Here is a 24,314-nt window from a genome sequence, read left to right as displayed (position 1 = left end):
AGCACAAGTAAATTTGTACAGTCTTGTAAACAACAATCAAACTTTGTCCATTAATGTACGGCTGTCATTTTCAAAATTAAAAATTCTTCAACACCCATTTGCAATTACCTGTCACAAGAGATGTAAGCGATGGTAAAGGTATTCTAAGCAAAAAGATTACTCGTGGTTAGGATGGGTGTGTTAAATTTACGCCTTCGCTGCCCAGGGGATAATCTGGAGATGTGGTCTTTTATAGAACCCGGCTGAATCTAATGGATAAGAAAATCGGCTGAGGTGTATAACAGGTGGCCAATCCACAACTGCAAACTCCCCGCCCACACTGAAGTTGAAAATGTCCCGCAATTATATTGTGGGGCTAATGTACCAGGCCTATAACAGCATCAAGGTTGACATTAAAGGCTACGATCACAGGCCTACGTCTATGAGACGCATCCAACATCAAAATGGCTCTTTCACAATTAATGCAGCTGAGATTGGCATCACTGGATCATTTGTCAAATGGTTCTCTCTGGTTCTAAACAACTGACTTAAACCACCACATTCTCAGAAAACACTTTTCAAGTACCTGTCTTGCTGGATGGTGAAGGTCCTGCAGTATTTGAAGAAATGGTGCCTGTAAACGTTGTACAAGATTTTAGATCAGATATGATTAGCAAACCTATCACATTTAACAGAGGCAACAATCAGTTGCACTTAAATGTTGCACATGTATATATATATGCATTGTACCTGAGTAATCTTTCAGCTTAAGTTAGGTTATTGATTTAATTGTATAAACTGTAAAGCGATTGTATAGCCCTGAAACTCAGGTGATTGAATCGCAGTCTCCCAATCCAACACTTCTAGCTTTATGATGTGTGTAGTAATTCAGTAATGGGAAAATGAGTGCAGTTGGTACTTTAATAGGATTAAATCGAATGGGCTGAAAGTCCTTATTGATTCAAACCTCCTTAGAGCAGAGAAGAATGAGGGGTTTTAATAGATGTGTTCGAAATTCTGAATGGTTTTCCTAGAGTGAGTAAGCACAAAATATAAAAACAGATAGCAAGAGCTTCTATTGGGATATAAAAAGGAAAAAAGAGTGGCTAAAATAAATATTGGTCGCGTAGAGGACGAAACTGGGGAATTAGTAATGGGGAACATGGGGATGGCACAAACTCTGAACAAATATTTTGTATCAGTCTTTATGGTAGAGGACACTAACAATATTCCAACAGTGGATAGTCAAGGGGTTATAGTGGGTGGGGAACTTAACACAATCACAATCACTAAGGAGGTGGTACTCAGTAAGATAATGGGACTAAAGGCAGATAAATCCTCTGGACCTGAAGGCTTGCATCCTAGGGTCTTAAGAGAAGTAGCGGCAGGGATTGTAGATGCATTGATTGTAATTTAGCAAAATTCTCTGGATTCTGGGGAGGACCCCAGCATATTGTAAAACTGCAAATTTAATGCCCCTATTTAAAAAAGGAGGCAGACAAAAAGCAGGAAACTATAGCGCAGTTAGCCGAACATCTGTGGTTGGAAAAATGTTGGAGTCCATTATTAAAGAAGCAGTAGCAGGACATTTGGAAAAGCAAAATTCGGTCAGGCAGAGTCAGCATGGATTTATGAATGGGGAAGTCATGTTTGACAAATTTGCTGGAGTTCTTTGAGGATGTAACAAACAGCGTGGATAAAGGGGAACCAGTGGATGTGGTGTATTTGGACTTCCAAAAGGCATTTGACAAGGTGCCACATAAAAGATTACTGCACAAGATAAAAGTTCACGGGGTAATATATTAGCATGGATATAGGATTGGCTAACTATCATTCTCTGGTTGGCAACCAGTAACTAGTGGGGTGCCACAGGGATCAGTGCTGGGACCTCAACTATTTACAATCTATATTAACCACTTGTAAGAATGGACTGAGTGTAATGTAGCCAAGTTTGCTGACAGTACAAAGATGGGAGGAAAAGCAATGTGTGAGGAGGACACAAAAAATCTGAAAAAGGACATAGACAGGCTAAGTGAGTGGGCAAAAATTTGGCAGGTGGAGTATAATGTTGCAAAGTATGAGGTCATGCACTTTGGAAGAAAAAATCATAGAGCAAGTTATTATTTAAATTGAGAAAGATTGCAAAGTGCTGCAGTACAACGGGACCTGGGGGTGTTTGTGCACGAAACACAAAAGGTTAGTATGCAGCTACAGCAACTGATCAGGAAGGCCAATGGTATCTTGGCCTTTATTGCAAAGGGAATGGAGTATAAAAGCAGGGAAGTCTTGCTACAGCTATACAAGGTATTGGTGAGGCCACACCTGGAATACCGCGTGCAGTTTTGGTTACCATATTTACGAAAGGATGTACTTGCTTTGGAGGCAGTTCAGAGAAGGTTCACTCGGTTGATTCCGGGGATGAGGGGGTTTGAGTAGGTTGGGCCTTTACTCATTGGAATTCAGCAGAATGAGAGGTGATCTTATCGAAAAGTGTAAGATTATGAGGGGGCTTGACAAGGTGGATGCAGAGAGGATGTTTCCACTGATGGGGGAGACTAGAACTAGAGGGCATGACCTTAGTATAAGGGGCCGCCCATTTAAAACAGAGATGAAGAGAAATTTCTTCTCTCAGAGGGTTGTAAATCTGTGGAATTTGCTGCCTCAGAGAGCTGTGGAAGCTGGGACATTGAATAAATTTAAGACAGAAATAGTTTCTTAAATGATAAGGGGATACGGGATTATGGGGATTGGGCAGGGAAGTGGAGCTGAGTCTATGATCAGATCAGCCATGATCTTATTGAATGGCGGAGCGGCTCGAGGGGCGGTATGGCCTACTGCTGTTCCTATTCCTTATGTTCTTATGTTCTTAAAATGCTTCTATTGGCAGGGGGCTGGTAACTTGAGGTCATGGATTTTAGGTAATAAGCAACAGCACTTGAGGGAAGCTGAGGAGAAATTATTTATACGCAGCAAGTTGTTATGGTCTAGAATGCACTGCCTGTAAAGTTGGTGGAAGCTGATGCGTTACTAATTTTCAACAGCTAATTGCTTGTATACTTGAAAAGGAGAAATTTGCAGGGCTATGGGGAAAAAGCAGAATAGTGGGACTAATTGCAAAGCTCATTTAAAGAGCCTGCACAGGTACAATGGGCCCAATAGCCTCCTTCTGGCCTGTATAATTCGACGATAAATCACATCAGCACTTTCCTGTGGTTCTTAACTACTCAATTTCAGCATCAGCTTTCTTTATTCTGAATATTTTCAAAGAGCGCAATTTCAGTACCTGTTGTGGCCTGTGGGGAAGATGTCACACTAACAGCAGTGATGTTTCCTGTAAAGAAAGTACAAGATTTCAGATCAGACAATGATCCCAGTCTGCAACATTATTTTGTAAAGTGTCCACAGATTATGGCATAAATGATTATTTGAGGTTTATATTGTAAAATGTTAAATTTTTCAAGAGTTTAATAGATTCAGACTATTCCCTCTAACACTTTCTGCAACCAAGTTACAGCCATGAATAAAAACATCTATTTCCAGTCAAATTTATAATTTTTTTGCCTAAAGCCCATTTTGAATTTAAATCATCCCAAACAGAAACAATTTCATAAGATTTAATATTAATTCTAAGTCTTTGATCTTAACCCGCATTAAAATTGAGCCACTGATAATGTTTTGTGGGTCAGCTGATTGCCCTGAGTTTCTTCCACACATCTACAACCTATGCACTCACTGTGATGCACCGATTCCTCCTCTGGTGGCAATACATGCCATTTACAAGCAGCTAACTGCTCTGTTTTGTGTAATTAAGAAGTATACTGATGTTTTTCACAGGTTCCAGCAACAGTGATATGGGGCATGTGACAAGATAATTGGATCTGACCAGTTCTCTCTCTGTCCAGTCCTTCCCTGTTCATCATTGTGCACCTTAATGGAGATGCTAATGGCCAATGAACAGAGGGTGCAGAATTTGTCAATCATTCAGCATTGGTGAGATGGAGCACAAGTACATTCATACAGTCTCGTAAACAACAATCAAACATTGCCCATTAATGTACGGCTGTCATTTTCAAAATGTAAAATTCTCAAACACCCATTTGCAATTACCTGTCACAAGAGATGTAGGCGATGTGGGAATTATGGTAAAGGTATTCTCTGCAAAAAGATTACGAGTGGTTATGACAGGCATGTTAAATTTACACCTTCGCCACCCAGGGGATAATCTGGAGAAGTGGTCTATTATAGAACTCAACCGAATCAAATGGATAAGGAAATCGGCTGAGGTGTATAACTTGTGGCCAATCCACGACTGCAAGCTCGTCGCCTGCACTGACGTTACAAATGACCCCCAATTGTATTATGGGACAAATGTCCCAAGCCCATGGCTTACAGCGGCAACAAGGTTGACAGTAAAGGCTGCGATACAGGTCTACGTCTATGAGATGCAGCCAACTTCAACATGGGTCTTTCGCAATTCAAGCAGCTGAGATTGGCATCACTGTATCATCGTTCCAGCAATTTTCTCTGGTTTACAACAAATAAATTAAACCACAACATTCTCAGAAAATGCATTTCCAGTAGCTGTATTGTTTTGATGCAGAAGATGTGATTAGCGAAACTAACATATTTAAGGAAGCAACAATCAGTTTTACTTATATGTTACAAGTGTATATACATGCATTGTATATGATTAATATTTCACCTTAAGTTAGGTTTTTGATTTAATAGTACAAAACTGTAAATCAATTGTATTGCTCTGAAACTCAAGTGATTGAATCCCAGTCTCCCAATCCAACACTTTTAGCGTCATGATGTGTGTAGTAATTCAGTAATGGGAAAATGAGTGCGGTTCATAGTTTAATAGGATGAGATCGAATGGGCTGACGGTCCTTCTTGAATCAAACCTTCTTAGAGCCGAGAAGATTAAGAGGAGATTATATAGAGATGGTTAATATAAAGAATGGTTTTCCCAGAGTAAGTAAGGTGAAAATGCTTCTTCTGGCAGGAGGGACAGTAACGAGAGGTCATGGATTTAAGGTAATTAGCAAAAGCACTCGAAAGGTGCTGAGGAGAAATTATTTTTACGCAGTGAGTTGTTATGATCTAGAATGCACTGCCTGAAAATGTGGTGCAAACTGATTCAATAGTAGCTTTCAAAAGGGAATTGGTTTTATACTTGAAAAGGAGAAATTAGCAGGGCTATGGGGAAAGAGCAGAGTGGAACTAATTGGAAAGCTCATTCAAAGAGCCTGCCCAGGCACAATGGGCCCAATAGCCTCCTTCTGTCCTGTTGATTTGACAATAAATCACATCAGCACTTTCCTGTGGTTCTTAACTACTCAATTGCAGCATCAGCTTTCCTATACACTGAATATTTTCAAGGTGCGCAATTTCAGTACCTGTTGTGTTCTGTGGAAAAGATGTCATGCTAATAGTAGTGCTGTTTTCTGTAAGGAAAGTACAAGATTTCAGAACAGACAATGAACAGCCAGTTTGCAACATTATTTTGGAAAGTGTCCACAGATTATGGCATAGGTGAACGATTTAAGGAATATATTGTAACATGTTAAATTTTTCATGAGTTTAATAGATTAAAACTATTCCCTCCAACAGTTTCTGCAACAAAATTTCAGCCATGAATAAAAATAACATCTATTCCCAGTCAAATTTAGATTTTTTTGTCTAAAGCCCATGTTGAATTAAAATCATTAAAAACAGAACCAACATCATAAGTTTTAATATTAATTCCAAGTCGTTGATTTTAACCCGCATTAAAATTGCGCCACTGATGATGTTCTGTGGAATGGCTGTTTATCCTGAGTTTCTTCCACACATCTACAACCTATGCATTCACTGTGATGCATCGTTTCCCCCCCTTGATGTCAATACATGCCATTTACAAGCATGTTTGACTGCTTCGTTTTGTGTAATTAAGAAGTGTACTCATGTTTTTCACAGGTTCCAGCAACAGTGATATGGGTCGTGTGACAAGACAATTGGATCTGACCAGTTCTCTCTCTGTTCAGTCTTTCCCTGTGCATCATTGTGCACCTTAATGGAGATGCTGATGGTCAATGAACAGTGGAGCAGAATTTGTCAATCATTAGCATTGGTGAGACGGTGCACAAGTACATTGTGCACGAAACACAAAAGGATAGTATGCAGGTACAGCAAGTGATCAGGAAGGCCAATGATATCTTGGCCTTTATTGAAAAGGGGATGGAGTATAAAAGCAGGGAAGTCTTACTACAGCTATATAAGGCATTGGTGAGGCCACCCCTGGAATACTGCGTGCAGGTTGGGTTTCCATATTTACAAAAGGATATACTTGATTTGGAGGCAGTTCAGAGAAGGTTCACTAGGTTGATTCCAGGCATGAGGGCGTTGACTTATGAGGAAAGGTTGAGTAGGTTGGGCCGATACTCATTGGAATTCAGAAGAATGAGAGGTGATCTTATCGAAACATATAAGATTATGAGGGGGCTTGACAAGGTGGATGCAGAGAGGATGTTTCCACTGATAGGGGAGACTAGAACTAGAGGGCATGACCTTAGTATAAGGGGCCATCCATTTAAAACAGAAATGAGGAGAAATTCCTTCTCTCAGAGGGTTGTAAATCTGTGGAATTCACTGCCTCCGAGAGCTGTGGAAGCTGGGACATTGAATAAATTTAAGACAGAAATAGGCAGTTTCTTAAATGATAAGAGGATAAATAGTTGTGGGGAGAGGGCAGGGAAATGGAGCTGAGTCCATGATCAGATCAGCCATGATCTTATTGAATGGCGGAGCAGGCTCGAGGCACCATATGGCCTACTCCTGCTCCTATTTCTTATGTTCTTATGTTCTTAAACATTCGCACAGTCTTGTAAACAACAATCAAACTTTGTCCATTAATGTATGGCTGTCATTTTCAAAATTAAAAATTCTTCCACAACTATTTGCAATGACCTGTCACAATAGATGTTGGCGATGTGGGAGTTATGGTAAAGGTATTCTACGCAAAAAGATTACTAGTGGTTCAGACCGACGTGTCAAATTTATGCCTGCGTCGCCCAGGGATAATCTGGAGAAGACCCAGGGGATAATCTGGGCAAGTGGTCTTTTATAGAACCCGGCCAAATCTAATGGGTAAGAAAATTGGCTGAGGTGTATAATAGGTGGCCAATCCACTACTGCAAGCTCCCCGCCTGCACTGAAGTTGAAAATGTCCCGCAATTGTGTTGTGGGGCTAATGTCCCAGGCCCATACAGCATCAAGGTTGACAGTAAAGGCTGCGATCACAGGTCTAAGTCTATGAGACGCATCCACCTACAAAATGGCTTTTTCACAATTCATGCAGCTGAGATTGACATCATTGGATCATTGGTCAAACGGTTCTCTCTGGTTCTAAACAACTGACTTAAAGCACCATATTCTCAGAAAACACATTTCCAGAATGTCATGTATCTTACATTATTATATATAACTGTATCCTAACATGCTATACATGACTGTAATAAGATATGACCTGTAACCACCAGCATACCTTACCACCAGGGGTGCACTTGCAAGGGACAGGTATAAAAGAACATAAGAACATAAGAACATAAGAACATAAGAATTAGGAACAGGAGTAGTCCATCTAGCCCCTCGAGCCTGCTCCGCCATTCAACAAGATCATGGCTGATCTGGCCGTGGACTCAGCTCCACTTACCCGCTCGCTCCCCATAACCCTTAATTCCCTTATTGGTTAACAATCTATCTATCTTTGATTTGAATACATTCAATGAGCTAGCCTCAACTGCTTCCTTGGGCAGAGAATTCCACAGATTTACAACCCTCTGGGAGAAGAAATTCCTTCTCAACTCGGTTTTAAATTGGCTCCCCCGTATTTTGAGGCTGTTCCCCCTAGTTCTAGTCTCCCCGACCAGTGGAAACAACCTCTCTGCCTCGATCTTGTCTATCCCTTTCATTATTTTAAATGTTTCTATAAGATCATCCCTCATCCTTCTGAACGCCAACGAGTAAAGACCCAGTCTGCTCAATCTATCATCATAAGGTAACCCTCTCATCTCCGGAATCAGCCTCGTGAATCGTCTCTATACCCCCTCCAAAGCTAGTATATCCTTCCTTAAGTAAGGTGACCAAAACTGCACGCAGTACTCCAGGTGCAGCCTCACTAATACCCTATACAGATGCATCAGGACCTCCCTGCTTTTGTACTCCATCCCTCTCGCAATGAAGGCCAACATTCCATTCGCCTTCCTGATTACCTGCTGCACCTGCAAACTAACTTTTTGGGATTCATGCACAAGGACCCCCAGGTCCCTCTGCACCTCAGCATGTTGTAATTTCTCCCCATTCAAATAATATTCCCTTTTACTGTTTTTTTTTTCCCAAGGTGGATGACCTCACATTTTCCGACATTGTATTCCATCTGCCAAACCTTAGCCCATTCGCTTAACCTATCTAAATTTCTTTGCAGCCTCTCTGTGTCCTCTACACAACCCGCTTTCCCACTAATCTTTGTGTCATCTGCAAATTTTGTTGCACTACACTCTGTCCCCTCTTCCAGGTCATCTATGTATATTGTAAACAATTGTGGTCCCAGCACTGATCCCTGTGGCACACCACTAACCACCGATTTCCAACCCGAAAAGGACCCATTTATCCCGACTCTCTGCTTTCTGTTAGCCAGCCAATTCTCGATCCATGCTAATACATTTCCTCTGACTCCGCGTACCTTTATCTTCTGCAGTAACCTTTTGTGTGGCACCTTATCAAATGCCTTTTGGAAATCTAAATACACCACATCCATCGGTACACCTCTATCCACCATGCTCGTTATATCCTCAAAGAATTCCAGTAAATTAGTTAAACATGATTTCTCCTTCATGAATCCATGTTGTGTCTGCTTGATTGCACTATTCCTATCTAGATGTCCCGCTATTTCTTCCTTAATGATAGCTTCAAGCATTTTCCCCACTACAAATGTTAAACTAACCGGCCTATAGTTACCTGCCTTTTGTCTGCCCCCTTTTTTAAACAGAGACGTTACATTAGTTGTTTTCCAATCCGCTGGTACTGCCCCAGAGTCCAGAGAATTTTGGTAGATTATAACGAATGCATCTGCTATAACTTCCACCATCTCTTTTAATACCCTGGGATGCATTTCATCCAGACCTTGGGACTTGTCTACCTTGAGTCCTATTAGCCTGTCCAGCACTAACCCCTGAGTGATAGTGATTATCTCAAGGCCCTCCCTTCCCACATTCCCGTGACCAGCAATTTTTGGCATGGTTTTTGTGTCTTCCACTGTGAAGACCGAAGCAAAATAATTGTTTAAGGTCTCAGCCATTTCCACATTTCCCATTATTAAATTCCCCTTCTCATCTTCTAAGTACAGGTCTCAGGCAAGTGCAGCATTCCAGAGCTGTGAAATAAAGGTGCAGGACCAGAGTGACCTTGACTTCACTACATGCCTCGTGTGAATCTGTACTGAGGGGACAGGACTTTACAGTGGCGACGAGTTACGGGACTATAGAATCCACAGAATGGCGAACAACGGATCAGATGAAAAGTACAATGCGGGAGACAATTGGGAGGACTTTATAGAAAGGCTCCAGCAAAGCTTTGTAACCAAAGACTGGTTAGGCGACGATAAGGCAGACAAGAGAAGAGCCCATCTCTTGACCAGCTATGGCTCGACAAACATATGCTTTAATGAAGGACCTGCTGGCACCCGAGAAACCAGCAAGCAAGTCGTTTGAAGAATTGAGCACACTGGTAAGAGACCACCTGAAGCCAGCGAGCAGCCTACACATGGCCAGACGCTGTGTGGGCCAGAGCATACCCGACTTCGTGCCGGAACTTCGGAGGTTGGCTAGTTTATGTGAGTTCTCCGATGAACTGAGGAGAGAAATGCTGAGAGACTTTTTCATTGAAGGAATAGGCCACGCAGGCATATTTCGAAAGCTCATAGAGACCAAGAACCTGACCTTGGAGGCACTGGTTGTACAGACATTCTTGGTAGGGGAAGAAAAAACGAGGTTGATTTACAATGCAGGTACGACAACTAACGAAATATTGGAACAAGAAGTTCACAGCACTAAACAAGCTGCTACCCCTACACACAGACAAAACCGGGAGAACAGGCTCTTGACAGCAGGCAGAAGCCATCGGGCCACAGGAACGGCCGTTCACACCTCATCAACCCACAATGTGAGCAATCAACTACAAACTGAGAGAAGCTCAAGAGAGATCAGCCAGACGCAAGCTCATTCTTTGGGAACACTTTGAACAATGGAACAGGTCTGTGCTGGAGATGTGGGGGTGGGCATTCATCAAGGGGATGTCGATTTCAGCAGGCTGTTTGCAGAAATTGTGAATATACAGGGCATTTGGCCCGCATGTGCAAATAAATGGCAGCTCGGCTGGTGTACGAATCGGATGGGTCAGAAAGCGGACCAGAAGATGGTGGGGATAGTACCCGGGACACCGATGTACAGCGGGTCAACACGATCAATGGCCGCTGCTCCTACAACAGGATGCCTCCTATAATGATGAGGGTCCTACTCAACAGGATATCTGTCAACATGGAGCTGGATACGGGAGCGAGTCAATCTCTCATGGGCGCTCAACAATTTGAACAACTGTGGCCGCATAAAAGTGGCAGACCAAAACTCACAAGGGTCGACACCAAACTAAGGACCTATACCAAAGAAATCGTACCAGTCCTCGGCAACGCCATGCTCTCTGTCACACACAAAGGGACAGTGAACCGACTTCCCCTGTGGATTGTCCCCGGAGACCCCCCAGCACTGCTGGGGAGAAGCTGGCTGGCAAAACTAAATTGGAAATGGGATGATGTTCATGCCATGTCATTAGAGGAATGGACTTCCTGCTCAACAGTTATAAAGCAATTTGAACATCTCTTTCAGCCAGATGTGGGCACTTTCAAAGGGGCCAAAGTCAAAATCTACATCACACAGGATGCTAGACCGGTCCATCACAAGGCCAGAGCTGTAGCCTATGTGATGAGGGAAAAGATTGAACATGAACTAGATAGGCTCGTGCGGGAAGGCATTATATCACCTGTGGAATTTAGCGACTGGGCAAGTCCCATCGTCCCAGTCATGAAGCCTGATGGATCCGTACGAATCTGTGGGGACTACAAATCTACCATAAACAGAGTCTCCCTACAGGACCAGTACCCGCTGCCCAGAGCGGAGGACTTATTTGCCACATTAGCTGGAGGTAAACCTTTCTCAAAATTAGACCTCACATCTGCGTATATGACGCAAGAATTGACCGAGGAATCCAAGCTACTCACCACCATCAACACACATCGAGGCCTTTTCATGTACAATCGATGCCCATTTGGCATCAGGTCGGCAGCTGCCATATTCCAGCGCAACATGGAGAGTCTGCTCAAGTCCATCCCGGGGACGGTTGTATTTCAAGACAACATACTTATCACGGGCATGGACCTCGACTCCCATCTCCGTAATTTGGAGGAAGTACTAAAGTGGTTGGATCGAGTAGGCCTAAGAGTCAAGAAATCCAAGTGCCTGTTTCTCGCACCCGAGGTTGAATTTTTGGGCAGAAGGATTGCCGCTGATGGAATCCACCCAACAGAGTCCAAAACAGAAGCAATTCGCCTGGCACCCAGGCCCCGGAATTTCTCAGAACTGCGCGCCTTTCTCGAACTACTCAATTACTTTGGGAACTTTATGCAGAACTTAAGCACGCTGCTGGAGCCTCTCCACGTGCTACTCAGGAAGTGGTGCGATTGATTTTGGGGGGATGCCCAGGAACGCGCCTTCAATAAGGCAAGCAACCTTCTGTGTTCCAACAGTGTTTTGACTTTCTTTGACCCAGATAAAAAGCTAGTTCTCACATGCGATGCGTCAGCGTATGGGGTTGGGTGCATTTTGCAACATGTCAATAGTGCGGGCAAATTACAACCCATAGCTTATACCTCCAGGTCACTTTCGCGGGCGGAGAGCGGGTACGGAATGGTAGAGAAGGAGGCGCTCGCGTGCGTGTACGGTGTCAAAAAGATGCACCAATACCTTTTCAGGGCCAAGTTCGCATTAGAAACTGACCACAGGCCCCTCACGTCCCTCCTATCCGAGAGCAAGGCAATAAACGCCAACGCCTCGGCGCGAATTCAACGGTGGGTACTCATGCTGGCGTCCTACGACTATACCATAAGGCACAGACCAGGCACAGACAACTGTGCCGACGTGCTCAGCAGGCTACCCCTGGCGACCACGGAAGGGTCTGACAAACAGGACTGTGAGATAGTCATGGCAATCAATGCCTTTGAGTCCACAGGTTCGCCCATGATGGCTCACCAAATCAGAGCCTGGACGGCCAGCGACCCCACGTTATCCTTAGTAAAAAGATGTGTCCTAACCGGTGACTGGGCAGAGGCTCGCGATGCCTGCCCCGAGGAATTAAAACCCTTTCACAGGCGCATGCATGAGCTGTCACTACAAGCAGACTGCCTGATGTGGGGCAGCTGAGTAGTCATGCCTCTGCGAGGCAGAGAGGCATTTGTCCGGCAGCTCCACCGCGAGCACCCGGGGATCGTTCTCATGAAGGCCATAGCCAGATCCCACGTCTGGTGGCCTGATATTGATGCGGACTTGGAGCTCTGCGTCTGAAGGTGCACCATTTGTGCCCAACTCAGCAATGCTCCCAGGGAGGCTCCACTGAGCCCCTGGCCCTGGCCTACCAAACCATTGTCGTGGGTGCACGTAGACTATGCGGGCCCATTCATGGGCAAAATGTTCCTCGTAGTTGTAGATGCATTTTCAAAGTGGATCGAATGCACCATTTTAAACTCAAGCACAACCTCCACCACTGTGGAGAGCCTCGCAACCATGTTTGCAACGCACGGAATCCCTGACATATTGGTCAGTGACCATGGTCCGTGCTTCCCCAGTGCAGAATTCCAAGACTTTATAATTGACCGTGGCATAAATCACGTCAAGACAGCACCGTTCAAGCCGGCCTCCAATGGCCAGGCAGAGAGAGCAGTGCAAATCATTAAACAAGGCATGCATAAAATCCAAGGTCCCATGCTGCAGGGTCGCCTGTCGCGACTGCTGCTGGCATACAGATCTCGTCTGCACTCACTGACTGGGATCCCCCCCACGCAACTGTTGATGAAAAGGACTTTAAAAACAAAGCTCTCATTAATCCTCCCAGACATGCACGAAATCGTTGAGGCAAAGCGCCGTAAGCTGACTGAGTACTATGACAGAAATTCGAGGGGGAGATGGAATGAGATAGGGGATAAAGTGTTTGTACTAAACTATTGCAGGGGTCCCAAATGGCTTGCAGGGACAGTAACGGGCAAGGAGGAAACAAGCTGCTTGTAGTACAAATGGACAATGGCAAAACCTGCCGGAGGCATGTAGACCAAGTCAAAAGCAGATTTACCAACAACACTGCGGAACCAGAGGCAGACTACAATGTGGAACTCGCATCACACCTGGTGGACAGACAGAGGGAACAACCTGAGGAAAGGGCAATCCCAACAGACAGCCCAGGCGAGTCAATAACAATCACACCAATCGAAACAGACAGCCCAGGCGAGATACCAGCAACCACACCCAAAGAAAAACAGACACCAAAGCAAACAACTGAACCACAACTCAGACGCTCCACGCGAGAGCGTAGACCACCTGAGAGACTGAACCTATAAAGACAATAAGACCTTGGGGGAGGGTGATGTCAAGTATCTTACATTATTATATATAACTGTATCCTAAGATGCTATACATGACTGTAATAAGATATGACCTGTAACCACTAGCATACCTTACCACCAGGGGTGCACTTGCAAGAGACAGGTATATAAGGACAGGTCTCAGGCAAGTGCAGCATTCCAGAGCTGTGAAATAAAGGTGCAGGTCCAGAGTGACCTTGACTTCATTACATGCCTCATGTGAATCTGTACTGAGGGGACAGGACTTTACACAGTACCTGTCTTGTTAGATGGTGAAGATCCTGCAGTATTTGAAGAAATGCTGCCTGTGAACATTGTACAAGATATTAGATCAGATGTGATTAGCAAATCTATTACATTTAACAGAAGCAACAATCAGTTACACTTAAATGTTGCACATGTATATATACATGCATTGTACCCGAGTAATCTTTCAGCTTAAGTTAGTTTATTGATTTAACAGTATAAACTGTAAAGCGATTGTATAGCCCAGAAACTCAGGTGATTGAATCCCAGTCTCCCAATCCAACACTTTTAGCTTTATGATGTGTGTAGTAATTCAGTAATGTGAAAATGAGTGCAGCTGGTACTTTAGTAGGATCAAATCGAATGGGCTGAAAGTCATTCTCGATTCAAACCTCCTTAGAGCAGAGAAGATTAAGAGGAGTTTTAATAGATGTGTTCGAAATTCTGAATGCTTTTTCTAGAGTGAGTAAGGAGAAAAGGCATCGATTGGCAAGAGGGCTGGTAACTTGAGCTCAGAGATTTTAGGTAATAAGCAACAGTACTTGAGGGAAGCTGAGGTGAAATTATTTCTACGCAGCGAGTTGTTATGGTCTAGAATGCACTGCCTGAAAAGGTGGTGGAAGCTGATTCAATGGTAACTTTAAAAAGGTAATTGCTTGTATACTTGAGAAGGAGAAATTTGCAGGGCTATGGGGAAAGAGCAGAGTAGTGGGACCAATTGGAAAGCTCATTCAAAGAGCCGGCACAAGCACAATGGGCCCAATAGCCTCCTTCTGTCCTGTATGATTTGATGATAAATCACATCAGCACTTTCCTGTGGTTCCTAACTACTCAATTTCAGTATCAGCTTTCTTTGTTCTGAATATTTTCAACGAGCGCAATTTCAGTACCTGTTGTGGTCTGTGGAGAAGATGTCACGTTAACTGTAGTGATGTTTCCTGTAAGGAAAGTACAAGATTTCAGATCAGACAATGAACATTTACACCCAGTCTGCAACATTATTTTGTAAAGTGTCCACAGATTATGGCACAGATGAACGATTTAAGGAATATATTGTAAAATGTAAAATTTTTCATGCGTTTAATAGATTCAAACTATTCCCTCCAACAGTTTCTGCAACCAAGTTACAGCCATGAATAAAAACATTTATTCCCAGTCAAATTTAGACTTTTTTTGTCTAAAGCCCATTTTGAATTTAAATCATCCTGAACAGAACCAATTTCATAAGTTTTAATAATAATTCCATGTCTTCAAATTTAACCCGCATTAAAATTGTGCCACTGATGATGTTCTGTGGGTCAGCTGTTTGCCCTGAGTTTCTTCCACACATCTACAACCTATGCACTCACTGTGATGCACCGTTTCCTCATCTGGTGGCAATACTTGCCATTTACAATCAGCTGACTGCTCTGTTTTGTGTAATTAAGAAGTGTACTAATGTTTTTCACAGGTTCCAGCAACAGTGATATGGGGCGTGTGACAAGACAATTGGATCTGACCAGTTCTCTCTCTGTCCAGTCCTTCCCTGTACATCATTGTGCACCTAAATGGAGATGCTGATGGCCAATGAACAGAGGGGGCAGAATTTGTCAATCATTAGCATTGGTAAGGTGGAGCACAAGTACATTCATACAGTCTCGTAAACAACAATCAAACATTGTCCATTAATGAACGGCTGTTATTTTCAAAATTTAAAATTCTCAAACACCCATTTGCAATGACCTGTCACAAGAGGTGTAGGCGATGTGGGAGTTATGGTAAAGGTATTCTCTGCAAAAAGACTACGAGTGGTTAAAATGGATGTGTTCAATTTCTGCCTTCACCACGCAGGGGATAATCTGGCAAAGTGGCCTTTTATACAACCCAGCTGAATCCAACGGATAAGAAAATCGGCTGAGATGTATAGCAGGTGGCCACTGCAAGCTCGCCGCCTGCACTGATGTTACAAATGACCCCCAATTGTATTATGGGACTAATGTCCCAGGCCCATGGTTCACAGCGGCATCAAGATTGACAATAAAGACTGCGATCACAGGTCTACGTCTATGAGACGCATCCAACTTCAACATGGGTCTTTCACAATTTATGCAGCTGAGATTGGCAACACTGTATCATCGTTCCAGCAATTCTCTCTGGTTTACAACAAGTAAATTAAGCCACAACATTCTCAGAAATTGCATTTCCAGTACATGTCTCGTTTGATGGAGAAGATGTGATTAGCGAAATTAACATATTTAAGAGAAGCAACAATCAGTTTTACTTATATATTACTATAGACATGCAATGCACATGATTAATATTTCACCTTAAGTTAGGTTTTTGATTTAGTAGTATAAAACTGTAAATCGATTGTATTGCCCTGAAACTCAGGTGATTGAATTCCAGTCTCCCAATCCAACACTTGTTGCTTCATGAGTGTTGTAATTCAGTAATGGGAAAATGAGTGCAGTTGGTACTTTAATAGGAGATACAACAACTGGCCGACAGCCACGATATGCGAGGATTCTTCATCGCAGTCAAGGCCATCTACGGTCTCTCCCAAGGCCCACTGCTGGCCAAGAACAGGGAAACACTTATCAAGGAAACTGAGCTTGTCAGGACCTGCTGGAAGGAGCACTTCGAAGATCTCTTTAATCGAGATTCTGCCTTTGACTCGAGTGTTCTCGACTCCATCCCGCAGCATGCGACCCGCCACCACTTCAGTGAAACCTCAACGCTGCATGAGGTAGGAAAAGCCATAAAAGAGCCCAAGAACAACAAGGCTGCGGGATCGGATGGAATCTCTGCTGAGGCGCTAAAGTATGGCAGAGAGGTGCTGTTGGCACGGATACATGACCTCATCTCTCTCATCTGGAGGGAGGAGAGCAGTGATCGTGACCATCTTTAAAAAAGGGGACAAGTCCGACTGCAGCAACTATAGAGGAATCTCCCTGCTATCAGCCATTGGGAAGGTTGTCTCTAGAGTTCTTCTCAACCATATTCTCCCTGTGGCCGAGGAGCTCCGCCCGGTGTCACAGTGCAGATTTCATCCCCTATGGGGCACAACGGATATGATCTTTGCAGCGCAACAGCTGCAGGAAAAATGCAGGGACCAGCGCCAGCCCTTATACATGGCTTTTTTCGCAATTACAAACACTTTGGCACTTTCAACAGCGGGGGTCTATGTTGCGTCCTCCTCAGTTTTGGATGCCCTCAAAAGTTTGTAGACATCCTTCGCCTGCTCCACGATGACATGCAGGCCATGATCCACCTCACAGTCAACAAGCTCCCTGCTGGAGTGGATCTAAACTACAGAACCAGTGAGAAGTTGTTTAACCTACGCCGCCTCCAGGCCAGGTGGAAGATCACCCCAACCTCTGTCGTTGAGCTACAGTACGCGGGCGATGCCTGCGTTGGCACACATTCCGAGGCTGAACTCCAGGATATAGTCGACGTACTTACTAAGGCATACGAAAGCATGGAACTTACGCGAAGCATCCTTAAGACAAAGGTCCTCCAACAGCCTGTCCTCACCGCACAGCACTGCCCTCCAGTCATCAAGATCCACGGCGCGGCCCTCGACAACGTGGACCACTTCCCATACCTCGGGAGCCCCTTATTAACAAAAGGAGACATTGATGTGGAGATTCAACACTGCCTCCAGTGCAGCGGTTCAGCCGTCGGCCGCCTGAGGAAAAGAGTGTCCGAAGACTAGGCCCTCAAATCTACCACCAAGTTCATGGTCTACAGGGCTGTAGTAATTCCCGCCCTCCTGTATAGCTCAGAGGCATGGACGATGAACAGAAGACATCTCAAGTCGCTGGAGATATATCAACAACGATGTCTCCGCAAGATCCTACAAATCCTCTGGAGGACAGGCACACCAATATCAGTGTACACATCCAGGCTAGCATCCCCAGCATTGAAGCACTGACCACACTTGAACAGCTTCGCTAGGCAGGCCACATAGTTCGCATGCCAGACACGAGACTCCCAAAGCAAGTGTTCTATGCGGAGCTCCTCCACGGCAAATGAGCCAAAGGTGGGCACGTTAAAAGGACACCTCAAAGCCTCCCTGATAAAGTGCGACATCACCACTGACACCTGGAAGTCCCTGGCCAAAGACCGCCCTAAGTGGAGAAAGTGCATCCAGGAGGGCATTAAGCACCTCGAGTCTCAACGCCGAGAGCGTGCAGAAATCAAGCGCAGGCAGCGGAAAGAGCGTGCGGCAAACCAGTCCCACCCACCCCTTCCCTCAACGACTATCTGTCCCACCTGTGACAGGGTCTGAGGCTCTCGTTTTGGACTGCTCAGCCACCAAAGAACTCACTTCAGGAGTGGAAGCAAGTCTTCCTTGATTCCGAGGAACTGCCTATGATGATGAATAGGATGAGATCGAATGGGCTGAAGGTTCTTCTCGAATCAAACCTTCTTACATAAGAACATAAGAACATAAGAACATAAGAATTAGGAACAGGAGTAAGCCATCTAGCCCCACGAGCCTGCTCCGCCATTCAATAAGATCATGGCTGACCTGGTCATTGACTCAGCTCCACTTACCCGCCCTCTCCCCGTAACCCTTAATTCCCTTATTGGTTAAAAATCTATCTATCTTTGACTTGAAAACATTCAATGAGCCAGCCTCAACTGCTTCCATGGGCAGAGAATTCCACAGATTCACAACCCTCTGGGGGAAGAAATTCTTTCTCAACTCGGTTTTAAATTGGCTCCTCCGTATTTTGAGGCTGTGCCCCCTAGTTCTAGTCTCCCCCACCAATGGAAACAACCTCTCTGCCTCTATCTTGTCTATCCCTTTCATGATTTTAAATGTTTCTATAAGATCACCCCTCATCCTTCTGAACTCCAAGGAGTAAAGACCCAGTCTACTCAATCTATCATCATAAGGTAACCCCCTCATTTCTCGAATCAGCCTAGTGAATCGTCTCTGTACCCCTTCCAAAGCTAGTATATCCTTCCTTAAGTAAGGTGACCAAAACTGCACGCAGTACTCCAGGTGCGGCCTCACCAATACCTTATACAGTTGCAGCAAAACCTCCCTGCTTTTGTACTCTATCCCTTTCGCAATGAAGGCCAACATTCCATTTGCCTTCCTGATTACCTGCTGCACCTGCAAAATAACCTTTTGGGATTCATGCACAAGGACCCCCAGGTCCCTCTGCACCACAGCATGTTGTAATTTCTCCCCATTCAAATAATATTCCCTTTTACTGTTTTTTTTCCCAAGGTGGATGACCTCACACTTTCCGACATTGTATTCCATCTGCCAAACCTTAGCCCATTCGCTTAACCTATCCAAATCTCCTTGAAGCCTCTCTGAGTCCTCTACACAACCCGCTTTCCCACTAATCTTAGTGTCATCTGCAAATTTTGTTGCACTATACTCTGTCCCCTCTTCCAGGTCATCTATGTATATTGTAAACAGTTGTGGTCCCAGTACTGATCCCTGTGGCACACCATTAACCACCAATTTCCAACCGGAAAAGGACCCATTTATCCCGACTCTCTGCTTTCTGTTCGCCAGCCAATTCTCTATCCATGCTAATACATTTCCTCTGACTCCGCGTACTTTTATCTTCTGCAGTAACCTTTTGTGTGGCACCTTATCGAATGCCTTTTGGAAATCCAAATACACCACATCCATCGGTACACCTCTATCCACCATGCTCGTTATATCCTCAAAGAATTCCAGTAAGTTAGTTAAACATGATTTCCTTTTCATGAATCCATGCTGCGTCTGCTTGATTGCACTATTCCTATCCAGATGTCCCGCTATTTCTTCCTTAATAATAGTTTGAAGCATTTTCCCCACTACAGATGTTAAACTAACCGGCCTATAGTTACCTGCCTTTTGCCTGCCCCCTTTTTTAAACAGAGGCGTTACATTAGCTGCTCTCCAATCCGCTGGTACCTCCCCAGAGTCCAGATAATTTTGGTAGATTATAACAAATGCATCTGCTATAACTTCCGCCATCTCTTTTAATACCCTGGGATGCATTTCATCAGGACCAGGGGACTTGTCTACCTTCAGTCCCATTAGTCTGACTAGCACTACCTCCCTAGTGATAGTGATCATCTCAAGGTCCTCCTTCCCACATTCCTATGACCAGCAATTTTTGACATGGTTTTTGTGTCTTCCACTGTGAAGACTGAAGCAAAATAATTGTTTAATGTCTCAGCCATTTCCACATTTCCCATTATTAAATCCCCCTTTTCATCTTCTAAGGGACCAACATTTACTTTAGTCACTCTTTTCCGTTTTATATATCTGTAAAAGCTTTTACTATCTGTTTTTATGTTTTGCGCAAGTTTACCTTCGTAATCTATCTTCCCTTTCTTTATTGCTTTTTTAGTCATTCTTTGCTGTTGCTTAAAATTTTCCCAATCCTCTAGTTTCCCACTAACCTTGGCCACCTTATACGCATTGGTCTTTGATTTGATACTTTCCTTTATTTCCTTGGTTATCCACGGCTGGTTATCTCTTCTCTTACCGCCCTTCTTTTTCACTGGAATATATTTTTGTTGCGCATTATGAAAGAGCTCCTTAAAAGTCCTCCACTGTTCCTCAATTGTGCCACCGCTTAGTCCTTGTTTCCAGTCTACTTTAGCCAACTCTGCCCTCATCCCACTGTAGTCCCCTTGTTTAAGCATAGTACGCTCGTTTCTGACATAACTTCCTCATCCTCAATCTGTATTACAAATTCAACCATATTGTGATCACTCATTCCGAGAGGATCTTTTAAGAGGAGATTATTTATTTTTCCTGTCTCGTTACACAGGACCAGATCCAAAATGGCTTGCTCCCTTGTAGGCTCTGTTACATACTGTTCTAAGAAACAATCCCGTATGCATTCTATGAATTCCTCCTCCAGGCTACCCCCTGCGATTTGATTTGACCAATCGATATGTAGGTTAAAATCCCCCATAACTACTGCCGTTCCTTTTTCACATGCCTCCATTATTCCCTTGATTATTGCCTGACCCACCATGAAGTTATTATTTGGGGGCCTATAAACTACGCCGACCAGTGACTTTTTCCCCTTATTATCTCTAATCTCCACCCACAATGATTCAACATTTTGTTCATTGGAGCCAATATCATCCCTCACAACTGCCCTGATATCATCCTTTATTAACAGAGCTACCCCACCTCCTTTCCCTTCTTGCCTATCTTTCTGAATCGTCAGATACCCCTGTATGTTTAATTCCCAGTCTTGGCCACCTTGCAACCATGTTTCTGTAATGGCCACCAAATCATACCCATTTGTAATGATTTGTGCCGTCAACTCATTTACTTTATTTCTAATGCTGCGTGCATTTAGGTAAGAGTGTTTTCATCCTAGTTTTTAAACCATAATTTTTAGTTTTTACCCCTCCTGCAGCCCTTTTATATTCAGTTGCCCTTTTTGTTTCTTGCCTTTGGTTTCTCTATCCTCCACTTTTACTCATCTCTTTTCTGTCTTTTGTTTTTGTCTCCTTTTTGTTTCCCTCTATCTCCCTGTATTGGTTCCCATCCCCCTGCCATATTAGTTTAACTCCTCACCAACAGCACTAACAAACACTCCCCCTAGGACATTGGTTCCGTTCCTGCCCAAGTGCAGACCGTCCGGTTTGTACTGGTCCCACCTCCCCCAGAACCTGTTCCAATGCCCCACAAATTTGAATCCCTCCCTGCTGCACCACTGCTCAAGCCACGTATTCATCTGTGCTATCCTGTGATTCCTACTCTGACTAGCATGTGGCACTGTTAGCAATCCTGAGATTACTACTTTTCTTAGAGCAGAGAAGATTAAGAGGAGATTTTATAGAGATGTTTAATATAAAGAATGGTTTTCCCAGAGTAAGTAAGGTGAAAATGCTTCTTCTGGCAAGAGGGGCAGCAATGAGAGGTCATGGATTTAAGGTAATTAGCAAAAGCACTCAAAGGGTGCTGAGGAGAAATTATTTTTACACAGCGAGTTGTTATGATCTGAAATGCACTGCCTGAAAATGTGGTGCAAACTGATTCAATAGTAACTTTGAAAAGCGAATTGATTGTATACTTGAAAAGGGGAAATTTGCAGGGCTGTGAGGAAAGATCAAAATAGTGGGACTAATTGGAAAGCCCATTCAAAGAGCCGGTCCAGGCACAATGGGCCCAATAGCCTCCTTCTGTCCTGTATGATTCGACGATAAATCACATCAACAGTTTCCTGTGGTTCTTAACTACTCAATTTCAGCATCAGCTTTCTTATACACTGAATATTTTCATAGTGCGCAATTTCAGTACCTGTTGTGTCTTGTGGAGAAGATGTCACATTAACGGTAGTGCTGTTTTCTGTAAGGAAAGGTCAAGATTACAATCAGACAATGAACAGCTACACCCTGTCTGCAACATTACTTTGTAAAGTGCCCACAGATTATGGCACAGATGAACGATTTAATGATTATATTGTAACACTTTAATTTTTCATGAGTTTATGCAATTCAGACTATTCCCTCCAACAGTTTCTGTAACAAAATTAGAGCCATGAATAAAAACATCCATTCCCAGTCAAATTTAGAGTTTTTGTCTAATGCCCATTTTGAATTTAAATCATTCCAAACAGAACCAACTTTGTAAGTTTTAATATTAATTCCAAGTCGCTGATTTTAACCCCCATTAAAATTCAGTGCAATTTCAGTACCTGTTGTGTACTGTGGAGATGTCACATTAACAGTAGTGATGTATTCTATAAGGAAAGTACAAGATTTCGATCAGATCATACCTGCATACCAACTTTCAATGACTGATGTACCATGACACCCAGGTCTCGTTGCACCTCCGCTTTTCCTAATCTGCTCCATTCAGATAATATTCTGCCTTCGCGTTTTTGCCACCAAAGTGGATAACCTCACATTTATCCACATTATACTGCATCTGCCACGCGTTTGTCCACTCACCTAACCTGTCCAAGTCACCCTGCAGCCTTTAATGTTCCCCTCACAGCTCACACCGCCACCCAACTTAGTGTCATCTGTAAACTTGGAGATATTACACTCAATTTCCTCATCTAAATCATGAATGTATATTGTAAATAGCTGGGGTCCCAGCCCTGAGCCCTGCGGCACTGCATTAGTCACTACCTGCCATTCGGAAAAGGACCCGTTTATCCTGACTTTCTGCTTCCTGTCTGCCAACCAGTTCTCTATATCCACATCAGTACATTAACCCCAATACCATATGCTTTAATTTTGCACACCACTTTCAAAAGCCTTTTGAAAGTCCAAATACATCACATCCACTGGTTCTCCCTTCTAAACTCCAGTGAATACAGCCCAGTAGAACCAGTCTCTCCTCATATGTCAGCCCTTCCATCCTGGGAATCAGTCTGCCCTTCGCTGCACTCCCTCAATAGCAAGAATGTCCTTCCTCAGATTAGGAGACCAAAACTGAACACAATATTCCAGGTGAGGCCTCACTAAGGCCCTGTACAACTGCAGTAAGACCTCCCTGTTCCAATATTCAAATGCCCTAGCTATGAAGGCCAACACACCATTTGCCTTCTTCATCGCCTGCTGTACCTGCATGCCAACTTTCAATGACTGATATACCATGACACCTAGGTCTCGTTGCACCTCCCCTTTTCTTAATCCGCCACCATTCAGATAATATTCTGCCTTCGTCTTTTTGCCACCAAAGTGGATAACCTCACATTTATCCACATCATACTGCATCTGCCACGTGTTTGCCCACTCACCTAACCTGTCCAAGTCAACCTGCAGCCTTTTAGCGTCCTCCTCACAGCTCATACCGCCACCAAGCTTAGTGTCATCTGCAAACTTGGAGATATTACACTCAATTCCCTCATCCAAATCATTAATGTATACTGTAAATAGCTGGGGTCCCAGCACTGAGCCCTGCGGCACGCCATTAGTCACTGCCTGCCATTTTGAAAAGGACCCGTTTATCCCAACTCTCTGCTTCCTGTCTGCCAACCAGTTCTCTATCCACGTCAGTACATTAACCCCAATACCATATGCTTTAATTTTGCACAACAATCTCTTGTGTGGGACCTTGTCAAAAGCCTTTTGAAAGTCCAAATACACCACATCCACTGGTTCTCCCTTGCCCACTCTACTAGTTACATCCTCAAAAAAGTCTAGAAGATTTGTGAAGCAGGATTTCCCTTTCATAAATCCATGCTGACTTGGACCGATCCCGTCACTATTTTCCAAATGTGCTGCTATTTCATCTTTAATAATTGATTCCAACATTTTCCCCACTACTGATGTCAGGCCAGCCGATCTATAATTATCCATTTTCTCTCTCCCTCCTTTCTTAAAAAGAGGTGTTACCCTCCAGTCCATAGAAACCGATCCAGAGTCAATAGACTGTTGGAAAATGATCACC

The 24,314-nt window shown here is 43.8% G+C and overlaps 1 protein-coding gene across 24 annotated transcripts in view; it reads right to left on the bottom strand.

The window, feature by feature from the left end:
- LOC139276239 (adhesion G-protein coupled receptor G2-like) overlaps nucleotides 1-24,314 on the bottom strand; it is a 281,046-nt gene that overhangs the window by 125,640 nt on the left and 131,092 nt on the right. For 19 of the 24 annotated variants that reach the window (XM_070893921.1, XM_070893925.1, XM_070893932.1 and 16 more), the window contains 8 exons: nucleotides 22,609-22,653; nucleotides 22,212-22,259; nucleotides 14,836-14,883; nucleotides 13,957-14,004; nucleotides 5,379-5,426; nucleotides 4,087-4,134; nucleotides 3,263-3,310; nucleotides 566-613 (listed from right to left, as the gene is read on the bottom strand). In XM_070893921.1, coding sequence (XP_070750022.1) covers nucleotides 566-613; nucleotides 3,263-3,310; nucleotides 4,087-4,134; nucleotides 5,379-5,426; nucleotides 13,957-14,004; nucleotides 14,836-14,883; nucleotides 22,212-22,259; nucleotides 22,609-22,653 — 381 coding nt within the window. The remainder of the gene's footprint in view (nucleotides 1-565; nucleotides 614-3,262; nucleotides 3,311-4,086; nucleotides 4,135-5,378; nucleotides 5,427-13,956; nucleotides 14,005-14,835; nucleotides 14,884-22,211; nucleotides 22,260-22,608; nucleotides 22,654-24,314) is intronic. The other 5 variants (XM_070893923.1, XM_070893935.1, XM_070893945.1 and 2 more) reach the window with 3 other exon arrangements.

This window comes from Pristiophorus japonicus, chromosome 11, assembly GCF_044704955.1.
Source record: "Pristiophorus japonicus isolate sPriJap1 chromosome 11, sPriJap1.hap1, whole genome shotgun sequence".
NCBI lineage: Eukaryota > Metazoa > Chordata > Chondrichthyes > Pristiophoridae > Pristiophorus > Pristiophorus japonicus.
This window is presented reverse-complemented; position numbering and strand designations above follow the sequence as displayed.